The following is a 22,490-nucleotide window of genomic DNA, read 5'->3' on the forward strand; positions in this document are numbered from 1 at the left end:
GCAATCAAAAGTGGTTTCATCCCATGTGAAGTCCCAGATGTAAAATCTACGAGCTTAGGGGACAGAGAAACAACCCAAGCAGTAAGAGGTCCGCGTGAAAAGAGATCCCTGTGGGTTCAAGAAATCGAGGCCCTTTGGAAGTAACAGCAAAACGAGGATTTGACACGAGCGCCAGTAAACACCAACCATTACCCCAAACTGTGACCCCATCAGCGAAGCCAGGAGGGCAAGAGTAAGCAAAGGCATAGAGAGTTGTCCAGCCTCGCGGAGGTGGGGCAGTTCGTCTGGTGAACTAGTGGGAGCCGAGGGTGAAAAGACGGTTTGGGCCACATCTGGGCCTGCCTCGTCTGAAGGGCAGCCGGACATCATGGACAGATTTTGTTCAGGGGAGAGAGGATTAAGGCAACGTTCGTGGAAGCACCATCAAAAGCAGAGGCTGGTGGATGACAAACAGGACAGAGGGAAAAATAACGCAGGGCTTTTCCTCTGGACTAGACTCCGAGGGTCAAAGGTAGACGCCCGCCCGCAGCTGGAAGCAGAGCCGCTGGGAGGGGAGGTACAGACGGGAAAGACCGACTTGAGGCGTGACGAGTGCCCCACGCGCACGGCCCTCCGAAGCGCACGCGGCGAGGGCAGCGCGGGCCGGTGCGCGGACCCATGCAAGCTGGGCCTGTCCCGCAGAGCAGCTAGAACCGCGCAGTCCAGGGCAGGGGACCCCCAGAGCAAACCGATCCGTCTGGTCCCCGCTCCCCGGCTCCTTCCGCAGAAGTCGAGCCGCAGATGGAAAAGTTTGGGGAGTCGTCCCCGGCTAGCCAGGAGGGCATTTTCTCATTCCTCAAGCGTCCAGGTGTTCAGAAAGGGAGGGTGACATCCGGACCGTCTCGGCCACTCCTCCCCCGGGGCCTATTGTGACACTGGCCTCCTCGGACCTCGCCCCGGGGCCCTGGCCCCTCCTCCCCGAACTATAAAGGTCGCGGGCCGGGCCGCGGAGCTCACTCGCCGAACACACCTGGCGTCACGGGCCCGCGGCCGTCGGGTGGCCCGTCCAGGCTCTCCGCCGCGCTCCAGCCGCCGCGCCGCAGCCCGCGGGTCCCGCCCCCCGAAGTGCGCTCCAGCCGCCTCGGCCCCGCAGCCCGGGCCCCTGCGCCGCTCGCCGCGGGAAGGAGGATGGAGCCGCGCCGCGCCCCCCGCGCCCCCCGCGCCCCCCGCGCCCCCCGCGCCCCCGCGCTGCTGCTGTGCCTGGGTAAGAGCTCGGCGCCCCGCCCGCCGGCCTCGGGCGCTCCCGCCCGGCGCTCGCTCGCCCCCCGAGGCTGGGGTGCGCTCGGGTTCGCGGGACGCCGCGGGTTCCGCCCGTGCGTGGGGCGCTCCCGCCGGGGGAGGGCAGGGCCGTTGCACGGGGTGCGCCGGGGAAGGGGTGCGGGCTGCCGGAGGTGTTTTACTGAAAAGCGTGCTGTTGCCCTCAGTGCTCGGCAGCAGCACTTCGTGCGGCTCCGTGCCAGGCCGAGTAAAACATTGAAAAGCCTCATTTCTTTCTTTTCGAAAACTGCCAGTTCTAGAAATCCGGAGACCGGGGAAGCCCGGTTAACATTCCGGGTTTTGCTCTGTCTTGTTGGGGGGACAGGGACTTAGAGCGCGAGTAGAGACTAGAGCCCTGCAAAAGAGACCTTTTGGTAAGAAGTGCTTTTCCTCCGGTCTTGGCAGTTTTCTCCATCAAGTCTGGTGGAGCTTCTGGGGGCGCTGGCGTCTCCGGGGGCAGCTTTGCGGGAGCTCCGGGGGTCACAGATTCAAACGTTGCTCTTGAGAACCTGGAGCTGGAGGGGCCTGGGCGGGTCCTGGCGGGGCTGCCAGCCCTTGCACCCCCAGCACCTGGAGGTTTCCGATTTCCTCCGGAAAGCCCGCGCCCAGGGAGGCCGACCCCGCACTTTTCTCTTGCTGCGTATCGCTGCCCATAGCCTGTAATTGATAAGTGCATTTTAATGCCTGCTTTTCTGTATTTGAGATGATTCAGTTCTTGTGAACGGGGAAAAAAAAAAAATCCTTCGTGACGCCTCTGGTTTGGAAAAAGATATATGGTTTTTCTCTAATTCCCCCCATTTCAAGAAGAATTAGGAGGTGTATAGGAAAATTTTAATAAGGAAATAAAAGTTGCCAGCCCCACATTCCTCTTGGGGCTGCAGTGAGGCAAATTCCCCTAACAAATTAACTCTACCTCTGCAGGATGTGACAGTTAAATCATTATTTCGACACGCCTTATCTGAGGGCTTGGAGACCTAATGACACGCATACTATGCATAGTTGGGACTTACTTGTACACGTTTAGGAAGAGAAGTAGAAACTGGATCTGTGGTGTCTGCCAAAACTGCTAAGAATGACTTGCTAGAAGATTCTGAGTAAATAATGTGGCTTTTCTATCTTTGTTTTGAAGGCTCTGTGAAAGGAATACAATTAATTGGAAAGGTGACAGACAGTCTTCCTAGAGTTAGAAATTAACCTAGAGGTCAGAATGGCTCAGTGTTTTTTTTTTTTTTTTTTTTTTTTTTTTCCCTTCCACCTGTAGGGTTGCATCGGAACAATGTCTGTGTCTGTTCTGGGTCACTCATTGAATATTCTGATTTGAGACAGCAAGAGCCTATGAATAACCTGGTTACTACCCACCTAGAGAGTATGTTGTGTGTGTTTTTGTTGTCATGAAAGTGTTTAACTTCTTTATTGCATTACTTAATTATAGTTCACCTATTTCATCAGCTGCCAAGCCCATTTCCAAATGAGCTAGGTCAGTTTCTGTTTTCCCAGTTTGTTTAGATATTTCTCTGCCACTAGGAAAGTTCCTGTTTGAAGTTCTCTATCATATCTCTATACCCTAATCAGGTCTGCAAGTCCAATAGTTTTATTCTAAAGTACATGTAAAAAAGACAAGGCTACCTGGCATTTCTGAAATTGCCTCCCCACGCCAAAAAAAAGATTACCTAGAAATACTTTCCCCAGATGTCTGTTCTTGAAAAGAAATTTGTTTCCGATTTCACAAATATTTTGATACTTTTTTGTGTGTGTGCAACTTAGGTCTCTTTATGACTGTGGGAGAAAATGTAGATGACTTCAGCTCATCCTCTTGTCTCCAACACATATGGACTTAAATTGCTGCACATTCACACGATCTGTTGGTCACTTTTACATTTCATAAATATTTGATATTGATGTTCTTGCTTTCTGTAGTGGGAAAGTATGACCCAAATTCCCGCAGAAAAGTAGGGCTGAACTGAGAAGGTTCACACTTGGATTTGCTGGCACTTTTAGCTTACTGACTACTATGTAAAAGGATTGAGGTTCTCCCAACTAGATAACACACTTCTAAGTAATCTACAATTGTAGAACTGAAATACCGTTTTTAATTTTGTGACTGCTCCAGAGCAAAGAAGAGCAATTTTCATCTTGAGTTCTGCAATTAATGTTTAGAAAGGCTCCCTATCTAGAAGCCCACACTTGACTGATACCCAAATGGGCTTCTGAGCATGTTCCCGAACACCATCTCCAAGACAGGTTAGTCCTACTTCTTTGTACAGCAACTGAGACCTGAGCAGAATAAACATTCTTGCCTGAGAATATGAGAAGCACAGGTCTCAGTAAGACATTGCTTCAGCTCAGAACTTGACTGTTGACTCTGAGAGCTTATGAACTGCCTGAGTATGGACACCACCTGCCTGCTTTCCTCCAGCATCTTACCATGTAAGCAGTTTGGGTGACTGGGGTGTGTGGTTCAGCACGGGGGCCCAAATCCAGGAAGTGGGAAAGAAATGAGCAGAGCCCAAGAAATGCGAGCTAACCATGTTGTGTGTCAAGTGTTTTATAGGTATCATCTCATCTATTCCTTAAAATCACTGTATGAGGAGTGCCTGGGTGGCTTAGTCTGTTCTGCTTTTGAGTCAGATCATGATCCTGGGGCCCTGGGATGGAGCCCTGCGTAGTAGGGCTCTCTGCCCCGTGGGGAGCCTGCTTCTCCCTCTCCCTCTGCCTGCCGCTTCCCCTGCTTGTGCGTGTGCTCTCTCTTTGTCAAATAAATAAATAAAATCTTTAAAAAAATTATTATTGTATGAGGTAGGTATGATTAGCCCTAGGACAAGTGAGGAGACGGACCCTAAGTGAAATCCAATGCATTACAAGGATTTAGAAATAGTAAACAGCGTGGTTGTTCTGGAAACATGTGTGGGGAGGCGAAGGGGCTTAATTATCAGAATCAGAATATAAGTTACAGGTTCTAATGAGGAAGTTTCAGGGTGGTCTGGGGGCTGCCCCAAAACTTTAAACCTGTTATGGGGACAAGCATATGTATAAGAATGGTATTTTATGGTATCACTCAAAACCAGGCCCAGATAGCACACGACTATTTTCTTTAATAGTTGAATTTTTACTTAACATATTTCAGCATTTTTCATCAACACGGTTCCCAGGAAATGGCTTTTTCCCCCTACATAGTCATTCTATCACTTGATTGAGGCCTTATTTCTGCATTTGCCTGATGTATATTAAGTAAATCAATCAAAGAGAAGGGTATCTATGTCTTTTTTATTCTTTGTATCTTTTTATAGTGTTGTGAATTTAATGTAGTATTATTAAGGGACTAAGTTGGAATCTACAGCACATTTTTTAAAAAGATTCATTTATTTGAAAGAGAGAGAGAGAGAGAGCAAGTGCTGTGGAGGAGGGGCAGAGGAGAGGGGGAGAGAGTCCCAAGCAGAGTTCCCAGGGAGCCCAGAGCCCACATGGTCTGGATCCCAGGACCCCAGGATCAAACTGAGCTGAAACCATGAGTCAGATGCCCAACTGACTGTACCACCCAGGTGACCCTGTAATATATTTCTATTAACACTGAGGAAATAAATATGTTTTCTCTGTTAAAAAAAAAAAAAAAGACAATATTCACTTTTAGTTGCTTTGGAAAAATTGAATTTGAATGCCTCCGTCCATTTTTGCCCAAGACTCTTAGATTTCCTGGTTAATGATCAGTTAAGAGATGCAAATGAAATGTGAGAAACCCTCTTGGAAGAGATGGTAAGTTAAGGCGTGGTTCCCACAACTCTCAAGCTTCACTCTGAATATAGGCCTATGCAAATAGTCAAAGTAATATGGCTGTGACTGCTTTTGGAAACATTCCTTTGGAGACAATGGGAAGACTCCCCAGAGCCTTAATAGGAGAGATCTTTAGGGAGGAGCACGCTGACAGCCATCACCTTGGTATGGCAATTCTGGGAACTTCGAAAAAACGAACTAATACAACTAATTCAGTGTCCTCTGACAATGCAGTTGATGTAAAGTTGGTGTTTAGTTACAGGGCAAATAAAGGTTCAGTGACATTCTAGGTGAAAGCTGTGATTTTGTTAACAAGGACACTATTTATACTTAAAATTATAAAATAAATTATAATTTCTTTTAAAGATTTATTCATTCATTGCCGAGAGAGCGAGAGAGCAGGGGTGTGGGGGGAGGGGCAAAGGGAGAAAGAGAGAGAGAATCCCAAGCCAACTCTGCTCTCAGAGCTGGTCTCAAGGGTTGATCTCAGAACAAGACCAGCACCCCAGCCGACACCAAGAGCCAGATGCTTAATCGTCGGAGCCACCCAGACACCCCTATAATAGTATTTATGATACACAAGACGATTTGATAATTGTCCCAAAAGAAATGTTAACCCATAATTTCTTAGATAAAACATACTGAATTTTCAATTTGAGGCATGAAAGTGAGTGAAAAACAAATCCTTCTGAAAATATCCTCAGGATAAGGAGGCGGAAGCCTCCTTCTCATATATATAGATAAACACACACATGTTTATATATGTCAAACCTTATAGTTTTGAGTCAAGAGACCTAGTGTAAAGAACAGAGTCCATACCTCTGTTCCTTTATTTCATACTTTTAGGAAGATTGATTCCTCTTTGAGTCTCAGGTATCTCATCTGTAAAGTGTTTTCAGGTTATTGTATATAGATGTGACAAATATAATGCTATTGTAAAATAATAAAAAGCACTTTTAAAATTAGAGCTATGGTCATCATCAAGTACTTTCTTTGAAAAAGCCTCATTGGATCCTAACAATAATGCCCTTTTTAGCTAGGAAGCGTCTTATCAATTCCATTTTTCAAATGAGAAAACAGACTTCCAAAGAAGTGAGTAAGCCAGGTTGTAAGGTTCCGTGTTTGAATACGCCATGCCCTCTGCTGTGTCCGAGCTCACACTTTACTTTTAGCGCAAGCTCTACTCATCCTTTAAGACTGAAGAGAAGCTTCAAGCCTTCCTAGTGACCTGCTCCTTCCTCCCACCACCCCCAGTGAACCTGCAGGCCGCCTCTCTCTCCTTTGCGAGGTGCCCATCCCTGGTCCTACCCTCCCTTTTCACATTCGACTGTACGCGTCAGCCCTGTCTCCTGACTCCTGCCGTGTTTCTCTTTGACCGTCCATACTGTTATTGACCAAAATGCTCTACGTGATTGTTGGCTGCATGACTGGAATGGTACTATTTTTCAGAGTCCTCACCGCTATCTGTAGACTTCAAAACTGTTTTCTGAAAATGGGCTTGAGAGGCAAAATACTTTGAGTCTAAGCCATGGTTGTTGAAAATTCAATTATGTTTAATAATAAAATTTAATATTTTTTCTTCCCTGTTTTTCTTTTTTCTGTCACTTAATATAGTTTGTATTCACTGATGGTATGCCTAATGAAATTCAAGCATATCTGCACTGTGTGCGTGTGTGAGAGAGAGAGAGACAGAGAGGAAGCCATCAAGCAGTGATATGACTGGACGATGGATAGTAAGAGAAAGAGAAGTATTGTTTTAGACATGAAAGCAACCTTAGAGTAATCTAATCTAAATTCCATTCCCCCCTCCCCCTGCCCCAGTCTACCCCATTCCTGAGGTCTGTTTTCAGAGATAAGGAAACCCAGGAGCAGGGGGATGACAGTATTACCTGGACAAGAAGTGGACTCCATACCTCACAGGTTTAGTACAGGTTTTTTCTGCCTTGGCTTTATTTACATTATGGACCAGGTAATTCTTGGTTGCCAACTCTCCTAGGCCTTGCTGAGTGTTTAGCAGCAACTTCTGTCTCTAGCCACTAGATGTCAGTAGCGCGTACCCAGTCGTGACAGACAAAAATGTCTCCAGACATTGTCCAATGTCCCTGGTGGACAGTTTTACTCCAGATTGAGAACCACTAGGTTCGTGTATTTTCCATTGCTATAACACGTCACCACTCATAATTCACAGTCTGAATCAGTGCTCAAGTTGCCAAGGCAAACAAAATTAATATTAATGGTAAGCTGGATGCAAATACAAAATCAATGCTAGTGTTTAAAAAAATCAAGTCGGCGTTGGGAGGTGTGGGGAGTGCTGTGAAGCGTGTAAGCCTGACGATTCACAGACCTGTACCCCTGGGGCTAATAATAAATTATATGTTAACAAAAATAATAAATTTTAAAAAAGCAAAAAAAAAAAAGTCAAGTCAGAAATTTTTATTGCTGATTTTAGCACCAGTTGTCCTGAAGAAAGATGACTCTTTATACCTCTTACAATCATTGTGTTGCTAACCACCGCATGCTTCCTTTTAAAACTTAGTGCTTTCTTGGATCCCACCACCCTGAACTTCTTTTTCCTCCAGTTCCTTTGACCATTTCTATCCATTTCTCATCACTTCTTTCCCCAAGTTCTGGTATTTTCCATTCCATATCATTTCCCTTGGAACATGTGAATGGCTCCTATGCCTTTAATGGTCATATTTCCATATATGACTTTCAAATAGACTGCATAAATGTATTTGTCTGCTCTTATTCAAGAATGGTATTCCCAAATGTCTCCTAAGTAGAAACCGATTATATAGGAACTACAACCTCAAAGTCCTTTACTCGTGAGGTCTTCCCTCCCTGTCCACTAGCTGCCACCACAAAACCACTGTTCTGCCAATGTCTTCTACTCTCTACGGCACCACCATTGGTATTTTCAGAAACGTGGCATCACCTATGAATTCTCTCCTTTCCTGCACACCCACACGTCTCTAGCCTGTTAACTCCGTTGAGGACAGGAACTCTGTCTTCTGCATTTATTTTCCTTTCAGCATTTTGTTCAATCTCTTGCATACAGAAAAACATCAATATTTATTGGACAAATATAATTTAAGATACGTGATTACTAGGAGTCAGTCGAGGCTCAGGGGCTCCCCTTATTTCCCGTTTATGGGGCATAACTAAGCCCTTTCCACTCTTTCCACCACAGCTGCATATGTGTTTCTCGCTGAAGTTGAAGTTTCCCATGTTAACCAAAAAATACATTTTCGCAAAGTAAAATTCCTTAGAGCTTCCAAAGTGCTAGTTGCATTATATAGGTTCTATGAAAGAAAAAAAGTAATTGACTTTGAGGCTTTTAAAATGACCTTTTATGTACCCATTTTTTGATGTTCACTTATTTAAAACTATTTGTTTTGAATTTCACTTTCAATAGTAGGCTTCTATAAAGAATGAATGATATGCTCATTAGTATGCTTTTAAAAATACCATTAAGTACTCAAAGCTTCAGGCCACAATATGGCCATGATGAAAAGAAGGCCTATGGCAAACATTCCAGACTGTTGCTCCTTTAGGAGATTTGTCTCTCGATATAATAATCTAATAATAATTTCAATGTCTGAATTGGGTCAGTAGGAATGGGTGTGGGGAGCAAGATGGATGAGACTAAAGGTAGGAAGGGTTATAAAAAGACTCCCCCACGGAACTCTTGAAGAAAAAAAGGATTTTCAATAGAACATTGGAAATACTACTCTAGAGATGAATCTTTGGCTTTTAGAGAATGGGAGTCCCATATGGAGAGCTCTTCATCACAAAATTCCAAACACCCAGATGAATATAAATTGTACCCTTTCCACAAGAGTTGATATGCATTCTCTTAGGAGAGCACTTCCATTATGAATAAGATATGCATCTTTAAATCCATTTTTAGGTAAAATAAACTATATCTTCACATTTTAACTCACTGATTTCATGATTGAATAGCTTTAAGTATGGTCTTGTATGCAGACTAAAATGTATGAGCACACTGAAGTATGATTTAGGAATTACTACTAGAATTGAAGAGTATTATTTAATGCCTATGAATTAAAAAGCATGGCCTATTAAATTGTTTCTTGCCATCTGACAAGAAGATTCTATGGCTACCTTTTAAAACTCAAAATTAAAAGAAGTCCTTGGGTGCCTGGGTGGCTCAGTGGGTTAAGCCGCTGCCTTCGGCTCAGGTCATGATCTCAGGGTCCTGGGATCGAGCCCTGCATCGGGCTCTCTGCTCAGCAGGGAGCCTGCTTCCTCCTCTCTCTCTCTGCCTGCCTCTCTGCCTACTTGTGATCTCCCTCTGTCAAATAGATAAATAAAATCTTTAAAAAAAAAAAAAAGAAGTCCTTATTTGTAACATACCAATTTCTGGTTTCATCCTGTGTTATTTGAAATAGTTATAGCTGGTTTTTACATTTATTATTTAAGGAAGCTTAGTTATAAGGTCAACACTGAAAAACTGTAGGAAGAGGATGGTGGCTGGAAAAAGGCAAGGTTTATATTCTCTCTCTCTCTCTCTCTGTAGTTCTCTGAAAAGTAGGCTGTTACTAAGAAACACTGACAGTAGTTCTTTTCAGGATCTGTTGTGCCAAGGTGAAGCCAGACCTTTTCTAATACTTGGATTTTAATCTTAAATGAGAAGGCATCTGGATATGTGGAAGGCTTATTCACCCACAAGACCCTACAAGCCTCCTATGTTACATACAAATCCTAAAATTATAGTCTGCGTGGAAGAAGGTAGGAAACTAACAGTCCATGAGCAGGGGAGGCACGTGACCACACCAAAAGCATGAACAAAGCGGATTTTGCTCCCTGTTTGGGCTGGGCGAACATTATGATTCATTATGAGTTTACTGTTCTGGTCTAAATATTCTAAAAAAGTTCAAAGTGGGAAAATGAGGTGCATTCCTTTCATTCTGTACCGATCTCCCTTTACCTGGGCTCGCTCTGATTTGCTTCATTGTTATTGGGGAGAGCCGTTTTATCCCTGAGAATTACCAGTTGACTTCACAGAATCGGCCAGTCAGTCAACCCATCACCGGATCCCAGGCTCCTTCTAGATGAGCCCCTCTATGGAGTTGTGAGGAAGGCAGGTCAGAAGAAACCATGTGAAATAAAGACATTTCCCACCTCTGGCATTCCCGTTGGGCAAACACTTCTTAGTGGTTGGGGGCCCATGGCATTGAGTGCTACTACCCCCATTCGGACGAAGATCCTCCGCCTCTCCCACGCACGGGGCCCAGCATTGTGTAAGGATGTAGGCTCGGCCCTGACTCACAGAGCAGAGGTGATTTGTATCCTGTGAGTCACCTACACCACTTCCTGCTGGCACATTTGCGATGTCATTGAAACACAGTCTCTGAAAGGTGAAGGCGGAGAGATGTAGGGGTGTGCTTCGAATTCCTAAAACGCATTTGGAGATTTGACAGAAATAATGGCCTCTAAAGGAATTTTGACTTTTATAGCATTATTGGAACAGAGTCCCAAAAGCCAGTTTTTGAGTTTACAGATCATTTACCCCATACCACCTTGCACACAATTCCTCTATACTTTATTCATTTATTTCTTAAAGCTTTTATTTATTAACTTGTCAGAGAGAAAGAGAGAAAGAGAGAACACAAGAAGGGGGAAAAACAGGCAGAGGGAGAAGCAGGCTCCCCGCTGAGCAAGGAGCAGGATGCGGGCCCCAGGACCATGGGATCATGACCTGAGCTGAAGGTAGACGCTTAACGATTGAGCCATCCAGGCCTTGAGGTACTTTTGTTACTTAGAGTTTTTCACCAGATCTGTTTTCTGGTACACTGACACAATCCCAGATCCTTAATATCCTAGTGAATTATTTTCTTAGCAGAGACCTGTGGTCAAGGATTAAAAACTCAGAAAGAGTATTTGCAATTGAATCAGAAGCCATCACTGTTCAAATAACACTAACTCATGAAAAAAAAGAAAACAAAACAAAACCCTCTAAGATTAACGAAATATATGTATAGGACTTGAGCATCTATTCCTTCCCGGTATAATTTTAAAATAATGAGTGGTGATTCTTAAGGGTGACAGGGTGGTGGATATCAGTCAGAATTCTCCATGGGTTGACTTTTTCAATATTTGGATCTGCTCGTCCTCCTGTTCTGCCAGAGTTCGCAAGGGCGTGGGACAGAGATGAAGCAAGACTGAGAATCACTCTTTTAAAGCAACAGAGCTGTGCAGAGGGACTGGGATTTCGCACCCATTTTGCTATTTGCTTGGCTGTGTACATCCACGATGGAACTGCAGCCTTTCATCTGAGAAAAATATTTAAAAGTATGTACAGTTTCATCTGTAAAAGACCCGGATGTTGAATTCATGAGACGATTCTCATAGAAACCATCCCCAAGCCATGGACTATGTCCAAGGGAGCGTCACAGGTTAGGAGAGCCCAGTTTTTGTGGAGGCACGCCCTGCACTGAACATTCTTTAATTCACAAAGACAAATATTTCACCTGTGGCCTGACCAGGTGGAACCAGTGGGAAAACTAACAACTACTAAAAACCTTAAAAAAAAAAAAAAAAAAAGCCTAAGAAGCAAAACCCCAAGACAATTAGCTAAATTCTGTAATAGTTGTAGGTTGCTGTTGTCAGCAAATCCAAACAGGAAAGGCTAGTCTCTGATTTCCACAAAAGCTGGAGAAAAGAGCTTCAAATGGATGTTTGCCCGGTGGCCCTCGGGTTGGCCGGAGAATTGGTAACGTTTTGGCCAAAGCCTTTCTCTTAGTTGAGGAAGCTTCTAGGCATAGGCGTGTCAAGGATGTAAAAACACACATCTAGAGCGCCAGTTTGTGTGGAGTGGACTGTGTGAGTTAGAGGGTTTAATTCTTTGATAGAAAAAGTTCATGGCAGAATCAAATTGAGAAGCAGAACAAAATTGGCTTGGATGAGAATCTAGCCCCACCTTCCACAAAAGGCTATGTAGACAAAGTTATCTTTTTTCTATCTCTGTTAGAATGACAATGAAATCCAGACTTTAGCCTTTTTTTTTTTTTTTTTTGGCATTTAAGAAAGATGATTTATTTTTCCTGTAAGACCGATGGAAGCAGTATTTTTATTGCAGGAGAAGTATGGAGTGAGAAGATAGTTCTCAACTTTTCCAAACAGTGTTGTCAAATCACTGAAAGATTATGAGACTTGCTGAACAAAGATGAATTCCTAACTCTTATTTTCTAAGGTCACTAACAACATACTCCGTCTTGGACAAGACATTTAATTTAACTGCACTAGGTCGTTTGGGGTTAATAACTACTTAATAGGATTGTTCTAAGGGTCAAGTTTGAAACATTATGAAACCATAAGCTATGATGCTGATGTGTAATTCCGTTTTTAGCACCTCAATAATATGCAATATGCTTAAAATATAGACATCTCTGGTTGAGAAAAAAATAAAAAAATAAAATCCTTTCTTAAGTGGATTAAATCATTCTTTAAAATAGCCAAATACAAAGAGATTTGTAATCTTAGTAGAGACCAGTAGAGGGCACTACCCACGTGCAGTGCTAAAACTGGAGGCAGGATCAAGGGCATCATGCACTCTGATGGGAGTCTCCAGTAGGCTGGGCGTTTTGGAAAAACATCATTTCATTTAATTCACCCCCAAACTCTGGAAGGTAGAGGAAACTGAGACCCAGAAAAGTTAATTAAGTTTTCCAAAATCACATAACTGGAACTTTCTCCCAGGAATGCCTTTCCATCATATTTTGTTTTCTCCCTACGGGATTAAATACCCTGCTTCAATTATATTTACCCTGGTTTGTCTGGTGATGGTTATTATCCTCTAGTATTATTGCCCCTTTCCAAGTTCATGATGTGGCCCATTAACAGCGTTGCTATGCACCCTTGGGAAAGTTAAACTCTCTTTGGCTCCATTTTCTTTCATGTCTAGCGGGGATAACAGTAGCATCTTCTCCCGAGAGTCGTCGAGTGGATGAAATGATGAGGAGGCTAAGAACCACGTCTGCGCATGGTCCGTGTTCATAAGTGTTAACTTATGCTGCCAACTTATGCTGGCAACACTTATGCTGCCAACTACGGCAACTAATGGTCTCGCTGCCATTAGTACTTACTATACAACCGTTACTCCTGTCGACTAGAAAGAAGGGTGAAGGGCAAACGCTCGACTCCTAGACAGAAGCAGCTAAATCCTCTTCAGGTGCAATTTAAAGGATCCTTCTTTTGCTTTCTCTGCAAGTCAGAAACTACTGGAGTCATTCTGGAGCCTGTTTTCCAACGTTTATCTTTAAGTGGTAAATACATGATAAAGAACCTCAGACTTTTGCGGGGCCGATGGAAACTGGGTTCTGGGGCTCCGTGGTTCATGTAGGATGGACGTTCATTCCCATACTAGATAGGATATGTTCTGACTTTACTTAGATTACATTTTATTAATTAACACCTACTTTTGCACGTAGTACCATGCAAAGAGTAATGTAGGCACTTAGATCAACAAGGAACATATCTAAGGTTGAGAGTCTTGTTTTGTTGCCACCGGAAATAGAACCTGAGTTTCATTAAAGCCTTCTTTTGTTGATAGGTTCTACTTTGGAGCGTTGCTCTGAATACTCCGAGGATGAAAATAGTGAAAATTCTCCAATATCAATTGCTAAGCTTCTTAAGAAATAAAACTTCACAATCAGGTCTTTGACATTTAGAGCAGGTCAGCCCTGTAACCAGGAATGTTATGCCAAGTTTTTCACCCTTGGACAGGGAGCCAGGGGCTCATTTATTTTCAGTGATGTGCCTGTTTTCATGAATTAGTTTCTTTTATGGTTTTGATGAATCAAATTAGAATTCTTAAAATAATTAAAATGACCCTAGAGTACTGTGGTTATCTGGAAATCTAATCAGGGTTTCTTTCTTTGAAGCACTATTTATATATTTGGTTTCCTCCCCAATAAATAGGTCTCCATCTTCTCCAAGCAGTTCTGGGCACCACGGTGATTCCTTCGTGCATCCTGGGAGAATCTGAAGATAACTGCACAGCATTAGGTAAGCCCAGCTTTGCCAGAGGGCATCAGCACATCACGCGTTTGTAACAGAAATGTACTCAAAGAGGACGGATATGTGATAGCGTAGAAGAAAGGGGGGGATAACTGCTAGGTTAGAATCATTTTTTTAATGCCCTTATGAACTAGTGGTCTGGAAATTTTATATAAAAGACTAACTGGTGGGAGAGGGACTGGGCATCTTGTTATATAGAAAAATTAGATCTTAAGAAGATAGGAAACAATGAAATAAGATTCTGATTTCATCTGGCTTTGCTGTGAATCCATCATTAGAGGTTGGATCCCGGGCTAAAATGGGAAAATTTAAACTTTGTACTCAGTAGATAATCAATATATTTTGTTATTTTTTATAAAAGGGACAAATGATGCCCTTTCTTTCTAGTTAAAACATTCATTCAGAAAATATTTACGGAGTACTTAATACCTGTCAACCACCGTGCGTAGGCATAGAATCCAAAGAGAAGTGATGCGTGGTCTGGTTCCCTCCAGGACTCCCGAGGACTCTGGATGTGGTCCAGGAAATCTAATTTATTTATTTATTTATTTTTAAATTTCTTTTCAGTGTAACAGAATTCATTGTTTATGCACCACACCAGTACTCCATGCAATCCATGCCCTCCATAATACCCACCACCAGGCTCCCAACCCTCCCACCCCCCCACCCCTTCAAAACCCTCAGATTGTTTTTCAGAGTCCATAGTCTCTCATGGTTCACCTCCCCTTCCAATTTCCCTCAACTCCCTTCTCCTCTCCATCTCACCATGTCTTCTGTGTTATTTGTTATGCTCCACAAATAATCGAGACCATATGGTAATTGACTCTCTCTGCTTGACTTATTTCACTCAGCATAATGTTCATCATCACTAGCCATCAGGGAGATTCAAATTAAAACCACATTGAGATAGCAATTAGCAAGACAGGAAACAACGTGTGTTGGAGAGGATGTGGAGAAAGGGGAACCCTCTTCCAATGTTGGTGGGAATGCAAGTTGGTGCAGCCACTTTGGAGAACAGTGTGGAGATTCCTGAAGAAATTAAAAATAGAACTTCCCTATGACCCTGCAATTGCACTCCTGGGTATTTATCCCAAAGATACAGATGGAGTGAAAAGAAAGGCCATCTGTACCCCAGTGTTTTTAGCAGCAATGGCCATGCTCGCCAAACTATGAAAAGAATCAAGATGCCCTTCAACGGACGAATGGATAAGGAAGATGTGGTCCATATACACTATGGAGTATTATGCCTCCATCAGAAAGGATGAATACCCAACTTTTGTAGCAACATAGACGGGACTGGAAGAGGAGATCTAATTTAGATCTTATCTGAGTATTGAGTCGAGGGTTGTCTTGAGGAACCAACCTATTTCCCACAATAATTTCACCTTCGCTCTTGTTCTCCTTTGTGTTATGACTCCATTATTTAGGTTTTGTTTTGTTTTGTTTTTAGTTTTATTTAACTTCCAGTTGGTTCACATATAATGTACTATTAGTTTCTAGTGTACACTATAGTGATTCAGCACTTCATACATCGCTCGGTGCTCATCACAAGTGCACTCCTTGATCTCCACCACCTGTGTCACCCATTCTCCTACCCTCTCCCCTCGGGTAGCCATCAGTTTGTTCTCTAGAGTTATGAGTCTGTCTTGATTTGTCTCTTTCTCTCTCTTTTTACCTTTTACTCATTTGTTTCTTAAATTCCACATATGAGTGAAATCATAGAGTATTTGTCTTTCTCTGTCTTATTTCATTTGGCATAATGCTCTCCAGCTCCATTCACATCACTGCAAATGGCAAGGTTTCATTCCATCATATACGCACCCATGTATACGTATGTATATACCGCTTCTTTGTCCCTTCCTCAGTTTGTCACCCCACTTTGTCCTTTCCTCAGGACATTGGGCGGTTTCCATAGGTTGGCTATTGTAGGTGATGCTGCCATAAACCTTGGGGTGTATGTACCCCCTCAAAATAGTATTTTTGTTCTCTTGTCCTCCTTCATCATTGGACTCTCTAGAAGTTTGGTCTGAGTCCCTCCTTTTTGTTGTTGTTGTTGTTTTGTTTGTTTGTTGGAGCAGGAGTATTATAATCAAAATGCTATTGTTTGATTATTTCATAAGCATCCTTCACATTTTAGTAGCCAAATCATCCTAAAGTGAATTTTACATACAGGTTCCAACACTATTTCTAATGAGGCTCCTGTTTTCATTATTGTATTTGTCTATCCAAGACACCTGTAAGTCAGGATTTGCGTAGTTGAGATCTTGTGGTTACAGATGTTGGGGAGGCTTTGATTGGTGTTTTTGACAGTAGCCTTGACAATTTGGGAATGCGGGGGCACCTGGATGGCTCGGTGGGTTAAGCCTCTGCCTTCGGTTCAGGTCATGATCCCAGTGTCCTGGGATGGAGCCCCACATTGGGCTCTCTGCTCAGCGGGGAGCTTGCTTCCCTCCACCCCCTCTCTGCCTGCTTCTCTGCCTACTTGTGATCTCTCTATCAAATAAATAAATAAAATATTTTTAAAAAATTGGGGAATGCGCATTAAAACATGCCTTCCTGTCTTAAAACCCATTGTAGAATTTTGTTCTCTTGAATTAATTAATGGATTCAGTTTGCAATAGCTTTTGGAATAACGTACAGCACACTTATTTTGAGATTTGAAAAAAATCAGGCAAACTTGGGTTAAGTGAACAAGTGTGGAGGATAATGATTTTTGTGTGTCTTAAAATTGCTTTTTCTGTCCTTCAAGATTCTCATTTGTGAATTAAATCCCCAGGTCTTACTTTGTTTATTTAGTCTGTGGGACATTTTCCTTAGAGGCCAAATGTTTGTTTATTGGTGTAAAGAATGTGATAACTACAGCGACTTCCTACTCCTAAAATTTCTCTTCAGCTGATTGGCACCTGACGTACTTTGCTACAGTAGTTCAGTGTTTATCATAAGAAAGGGGGAGGAATGCTTTAAAGGAAGCCGCAAAATATATCCAGCTTTCCATTCCCATCACAGTTCAGGTAGAAGACAACCCACGTATGGCTCAAGTGTCAATAACCAAGTGTGACTCCGACATGAACGGCTACTGTTTGCACGGACAGTGCATCTACCTGGTGGACATGGGTCAGAATTACTGCAGGTAAGATGCCAAAACCAAACAAAAAACTGTGGTTTTTTTCTAAACCTATATTCTAGGTTTTTTATTTTTTACTTTTTTTAGTTTTTGAAGTTGACCTCTATTTCCATGGGCCGTAGTCTATACATACTATTAGCAGGCAGTTATACAAGCTATTAGGAACTTCATTAAGTGAGTTTTTTAAAGGTACGGAACAAACAGTAGCTCTCCAATCATACAGACACTTCAGGGTTGCAGAGTGGGGAAGGCGTGGGTGGCTCTTTCTCATACTTGTCGCGATGGCAGTTCCACTGGACGTCTACCTCAGCCCTGTTTTATGAGTTAATTGCACTGATTTAGACAAAAAGCACCTCCCCCCTACAAACCTTACAAACACCATTGGAGGTCCTCAGCCAGCTTGTCCTGTTACCCCCAGGGTTGAGCTTTGAGCAGTGAGGTGCCCTTTATCAATGTTGGCCCTGCTCTAGGGTCAGTATCTGGATTCCTGTCTCCCAACTTTTGGCAAACCTTGTTGAGGAACCAACCTATTTCCCACAATAATTTCACCTTCGCTCTTGTTCTTGCAAGACAGTGTGAGATTACTTCTTAGACAACTAATTCATAATAATAATTTCTTTTTTACATAACTGATCTTTTTCTCGTATTTTTCTTTAGGTGTGAAGTGGGGTACACTGGTGTCCGATGCGAGCACTTCTTTTTAACCGTCCAAAAGCCCTTGAGCAAAGAATACATGGCGCTGACTGTGATTCTCGTTATCTTGTTTCTTATCATAGTCGCTGGTTCCATATACTACTTCTGCAGATGGTAAGCCGGGGGTTTGCACCTGCTTCTATAGACTATTTTTAAACAATACAGACTTACAAACTGGATAAAACTATGAACAAAGTATAATTTGGAAGGATAAGGTAGATTCTGCAATGATATTTACGAAGAAGTTTTAGTGGTGGAACATATGGATTTAACTCTACTATTAGCTCTGCTATTTCCTTTTTTCTTTTTCTTTCTTTCTTTCTTTTTTTTTTTTTTTTTTTTTTTTTTTTTAGATAGAGAGCAGAGCAAGAGGAGAGAGAGATCACAAGTAGAGGGAGGGGCAGAGGGAGAAGGAGAGGTAGGCTCCTGCTGAGCAACGTGATTCTTGATCCTGGGACCTGAGCCAAAGGCAGACACTTAACCAACTGAGCCACCCAAGTGCCCCAGAAATACTGGTTTTTGAGAAAGAAAGAAGGAAGGAAAGAAGAAAAGAGGGAAGGAAGGAAGGAAGAAAAAGAAACAAGGAAAAAAGAAAAGGAGGAAGAGAGAAAAAAGGAAAGGAAAGAAAGAAAAAGAAAGAAGGGAAGGAGCGAGGAACGAGAGAGAGAAAGAAAGAAAAAAGGAAGGAAGGAAGGAAGGAGAGAGAGGAAGATACTGAGAGAGAGAAGGGAAGGAAGGAAAGAAAAAGGAGAGAGAGAGAGAGAGAGAGAGAGAGAGAATGAAACACCCAGGCTTACGTTTGGTCCCATGCTCTTCTGGAATTTTGTAATTTTCATGACATGTTAAAGTCTCAGAGAAGTCCTTTAACTGTGTTTCACCATTTCCTCTTCCAACTGACCACAGAACACTTCCCCTTTCTCCCTCTTTTTTTTCCTCTTGTCCAACCTAAACCTGTTGACCTTCATCATTCCGGAGACACTATGCTGATGCACCTTTTGAGTCCACATGTTGGTTTATTTGTTAGCAAGCTTTGTTCTTATTACTATTAACTATGGTGCTAACAGCTTCATTTCTGAATATTTCTAGGTACAGAAATCGGAAAAGTAAAGAACCCAGGAAAGAATACGAAAGGGTGACGTCAAGGGATCCAGCATTGTCACAAGTCTGAATGAGGCCATTAAGCTATGGACAGGGAGTCATAGCATGGCTAGTAATGTTACTATTCCTATTTTATTAATAATATTTATGTCGGATCACATGTTAAGTCTACAATGATACATTTTTAATATACTTGTATTTTTTTATTTTTGTTTTATTTTTGACAGACTATTTGCTAATATATAATGTATAAGAAATATATAATGTAGAAAAAAAGTCAATATTTTTGTAAGAAATAATTTCCTGGGACTAAATGCCTTAGCTCCAAAGCTAGTTGCTGGCTACACAATGTCTTGGAGTGAATGATGTCTAGCTTGTAGCTCAGGAAGTGTCACAGATGACAGATTTCTGTTAAGCCTAAATATATGGTCAGATCAACTCAATAAGTGTATTTTCCTACTCCTCCAATTAACAATGATTGGTTTGACCGTATTGTAGTTTGATGTATGACTTGGTGCATGGAGTTATGTATTAAAACACTAATGCAATGGGAATTGAGGAGAAGCCAGTCTAGATCCTGGGCTAAAGGCTACACACTGGGGACAACCTAAACTGGGAAGGACTGCGTCCTACCCCCATCCTTCCCTGTGGCTGTGTTTAGTGCTTGGGAAGGCAGGTGGGCAGCTCCTTATTCCACCTCACAGCTCCTGAGGACATGCGTCATCCACCTCCAATGTCTCCTTGCATTAAATGAATTGACAACTTCATTTCATACCATCTTTCATGTAAATAGTAGGCAATTTATAGCTTTTCTTTTCAGTACATTTATGTGATGTAATTTGCTCACAAGACAATTAAAAAAAAAAATCCACACTTGGAGCCCACATTTGGGCTTCTCTTCAAGAGTACCTCTTTTTGTAGGGACTTTGACTAAGAATCCTAAGATTAAATTATAGTCCAAAGTTTGAGGGACTATAGTCCAAAGTTTAAAGCACAAGACAAGAATTCTATCTATTGTCCAAAGATGGAAATACAATTATTTCATCTTCTATGAAAGAGTTTTAACTTAAAACATTGTAGTTAAGTAGCTCCTTCTACAACTTAAAATTATATGTTTAAAATAATCTCCTGATATAGGAAATGGAAGAAATAGATCACAGTGTATTTTCCCAAATGAACAAATTCATTTGAAAACTTGTAAAATGTAGAGACTTAACCTAAATGCCTTCTTTTGGAGACTTGAGATGAAACCAGGGCCCTGTCTTCTGTCTTTTGTTTATTCTGGGGGGAAGAGACAGGTTTTTCTTGTGTTTGAGCACATGGCCTCCGTGAGTTAAGAAGGGTGCTTGGGGCAACCACATAAGGAACCGCAGTTGCCAGGGAGGGTCTATCCTTTTCCCACCTTTTTTCCTGGCAGGTGCAAGGGCAACAGAGGGACAATGAATCATGGCTGACTTCTGAATTGCCAGGTGCCAGGATTTGTCTCCATATGGATCCCTTCATTGGTACCCTGGTTTTTTTGTAAGACTCTTTCCCAAAGTATTGTATCTGGTCCCTTACCTTTAGGGGAAGAATGTGTGTGTGTGTGTGTGTGTGTGTGTAAAATATACATATATAAAATACATATAAAATATACAGATTCATATACAAATACACATGTACTCATGAGCCCGATCATAGAACTATAGTCATTTGTAGCTCTTTCAAAAATATATGAAACTTAAAAACAAGCTAAAGAGAAATAAAATGAAATTCAGTGAGATCTAAAAGGATATTTCTGGCTCCCATTTAATCCAGCTGAAGTCAAATGTGCTGTGTAAGAACACATTTTAGGTCCTACACATCCTTACTGACACCTACTAGATGTAAATGGAGTCTGCCTATTTTAAGTGATCTTGATGGTGTCAAAGCAAATTGACTTACTGAGAAATCAACAGCAATTCACATATTTTATTTACAAAAAGAGAGTTATCTTGGTTTGTCTTAAACATATCAACTCATATTATGTATGTAACTAATTGTAAATAGTTTGCTGTGTTTCTAATCTTAAGGATGCTCAAGAAACTAGCCCCTGTAAAATCTAAATCTTCATTTATAAATGGATATTAAATAATAAAGAGATATGGCCTAGACTGTGTTCTATGGGTGAAAATAGGCCAGAAACAATTGTTTTAATGAGGATAATGCTGAGCACACCTAGCAGATGGTTGCCGTCAATACATTTCCTACAAACAATGGAAAGAGTTGGGTTCATATTTATCTTCTTTATTTTACAGATTTCTAACTATATATATTTCTAGAAGAGGTTATATTTATCCAATGTACTGAGAACAAATGCTGTCAGGGATTGTCAATTTTTTTATTGGAAATACACATACTAGTTTCTAATTTCTGTTGAATTCAGTAATCTTGTTTTGAAAAGCTCATGTCTGATCCGCATTGTCATTTTTGCTCCAGTGTCCACCTTGTGGACTTCGGAGGGAAAAAATGTGTTTAACTTGCTGCCCAATATTTTCTGATTTTTTTCTACTCTTACTCATATGGGAGAAAGGGAGTAACAACTTGCAAAGCAATGTAAATTTTTAATGTTTTAGCGAAAAGTAATTTTGTCTAAAGCATGTCTGTTATCCAAACTGGATGGCACTAACTGTAAGATAGTATATTTTCCTCTTTGCTGTTTTTGCACTCTGTAATTGCACTTTTTAAGTTCAAGAGCCATTTTGGTATACAGTTTATATTGAAGATGCTATGGAACATAAAGTTGTATTGCATACAGTTTAAGCTAACTTATTTGACAATGGATTTTATCAGAGTACTGAATTGTATCAATTTGTTTGTGTTCAATATCAACTTTGATAATTGTGTACCTTAAGATATTGAAGGAGAATATAGTACTTTACAAGATGTTAATGTTTATTTATTTTTGTTGGGAACTGGAAAAAAAACACAACTAAGAAATAAAAATGCATTATGTATTGTGCATTAAAGAGTTTCACTGGTAAATGGAGTCTCTCTCTTTTTTCTTTTTCTTTTTTTTTTTCTTATTAAGTAAAAATAGTGACAGGGCTACAGTGTGTTTAGATATAAAGACTTAGAAAGGTAGAAAGATAATAGTCTTCGTTTGGGAAAGCATCATATAAATTTATTATATTTATGGCTTACCACCATGAAGAATTTCTTTGAAATTAAAAAGAGCTACATTCCATCCCCCCCCCCAGCAACCCTCAGTTTGTTTTGTGAGATTAAGAGTCACTTATGGACATTGGGGAGGGTATGTGCTTTGGTGAGTGCTGTGAAGTGTGTAAACCTGGCGATTCACAGACCTGTACCCCTGGGGATAAAAATATATGTTTATAAAAAATAAAAAATTAAGAAAATATTAAAAAAAGATCTACATTCATTATAAAATTTTAATTATTATTTTTAAAACACTTTCAAGGAGCATTTAAAAAGAGTATTTCTAAAAAGA

The 22,490-nt window shown here is 41.5% G+C and overlaps 1 protein-coding gene across 1 annotated transcript; it reads left to right on the forward strand.

Annotated features, from left to right (window-relative positions):
* The first annotated feature begins 611 nt into the window (after window positions 1-611).
* EREG (epiregulin) lies at window positions 612-22,024 on the forward strand. The gene is made up of 5 exons (XM_045079872.1): window positions 612-1,243; window positions 14,008-14,094; window positions 17,113-17,236; window positions 17,888-18,037; window positions 19,010-22,024. The coding sequence occupies exons 1-5, from the start codon at window positions 1,168-1,170 to the stop codon at window positions 19,089-19,091; spliced, it is 519 nt and encodes a 172-aa protein (XP_044935807.1). The 5' UTR covers window positions 612-1,167; the 3' UTR covers window positions 19,092-22,024.
* The last annotated feature ends 466 nt before the right edge of the window (window positions 22,025-22,490 follow it).

Source organism: Mustela putorius, unplaced genomic scaffold, assembly GCF_011764305.1.
Source record: "Mustela putorius furo isolate JIRA1106 unplaced genomic scaffold, ASM1176430v1.1 tig00000430_pilon_pilon_pilon, whole genome shotgun sequence".
Lineage (NCBI taxonomy): Eukaryota > Metazoa > Chordata > Mammalia > Carnivora > Mustelidae > Mustela > Mustela putorius.

Bases quoted from the DNA above. Each gene is read 5' to 3' on its own strand.
- EREG (XM_045079872.1), top strand. From the start codon at position 1,168: ATGGAGCCGCGCCGCGCCCCCCGCGCCCCCCGCGCCCCCCGCGCCCCC. The intron at 17,237-17,887 runs GTAAGATGCCAA...ATTTTTCTTTAG, and splicing joins ATGGGTCAGAATTACTGCAG to GTGTGAAGTGGGGTACACTG. The intron at 18,038-19,009 runs GTAAGCCGGGGG...GAATATTTCTAG, and splicing joins ATATACTACTTCTGCAGATG to GTACAGAAATCGGAAAAGTA.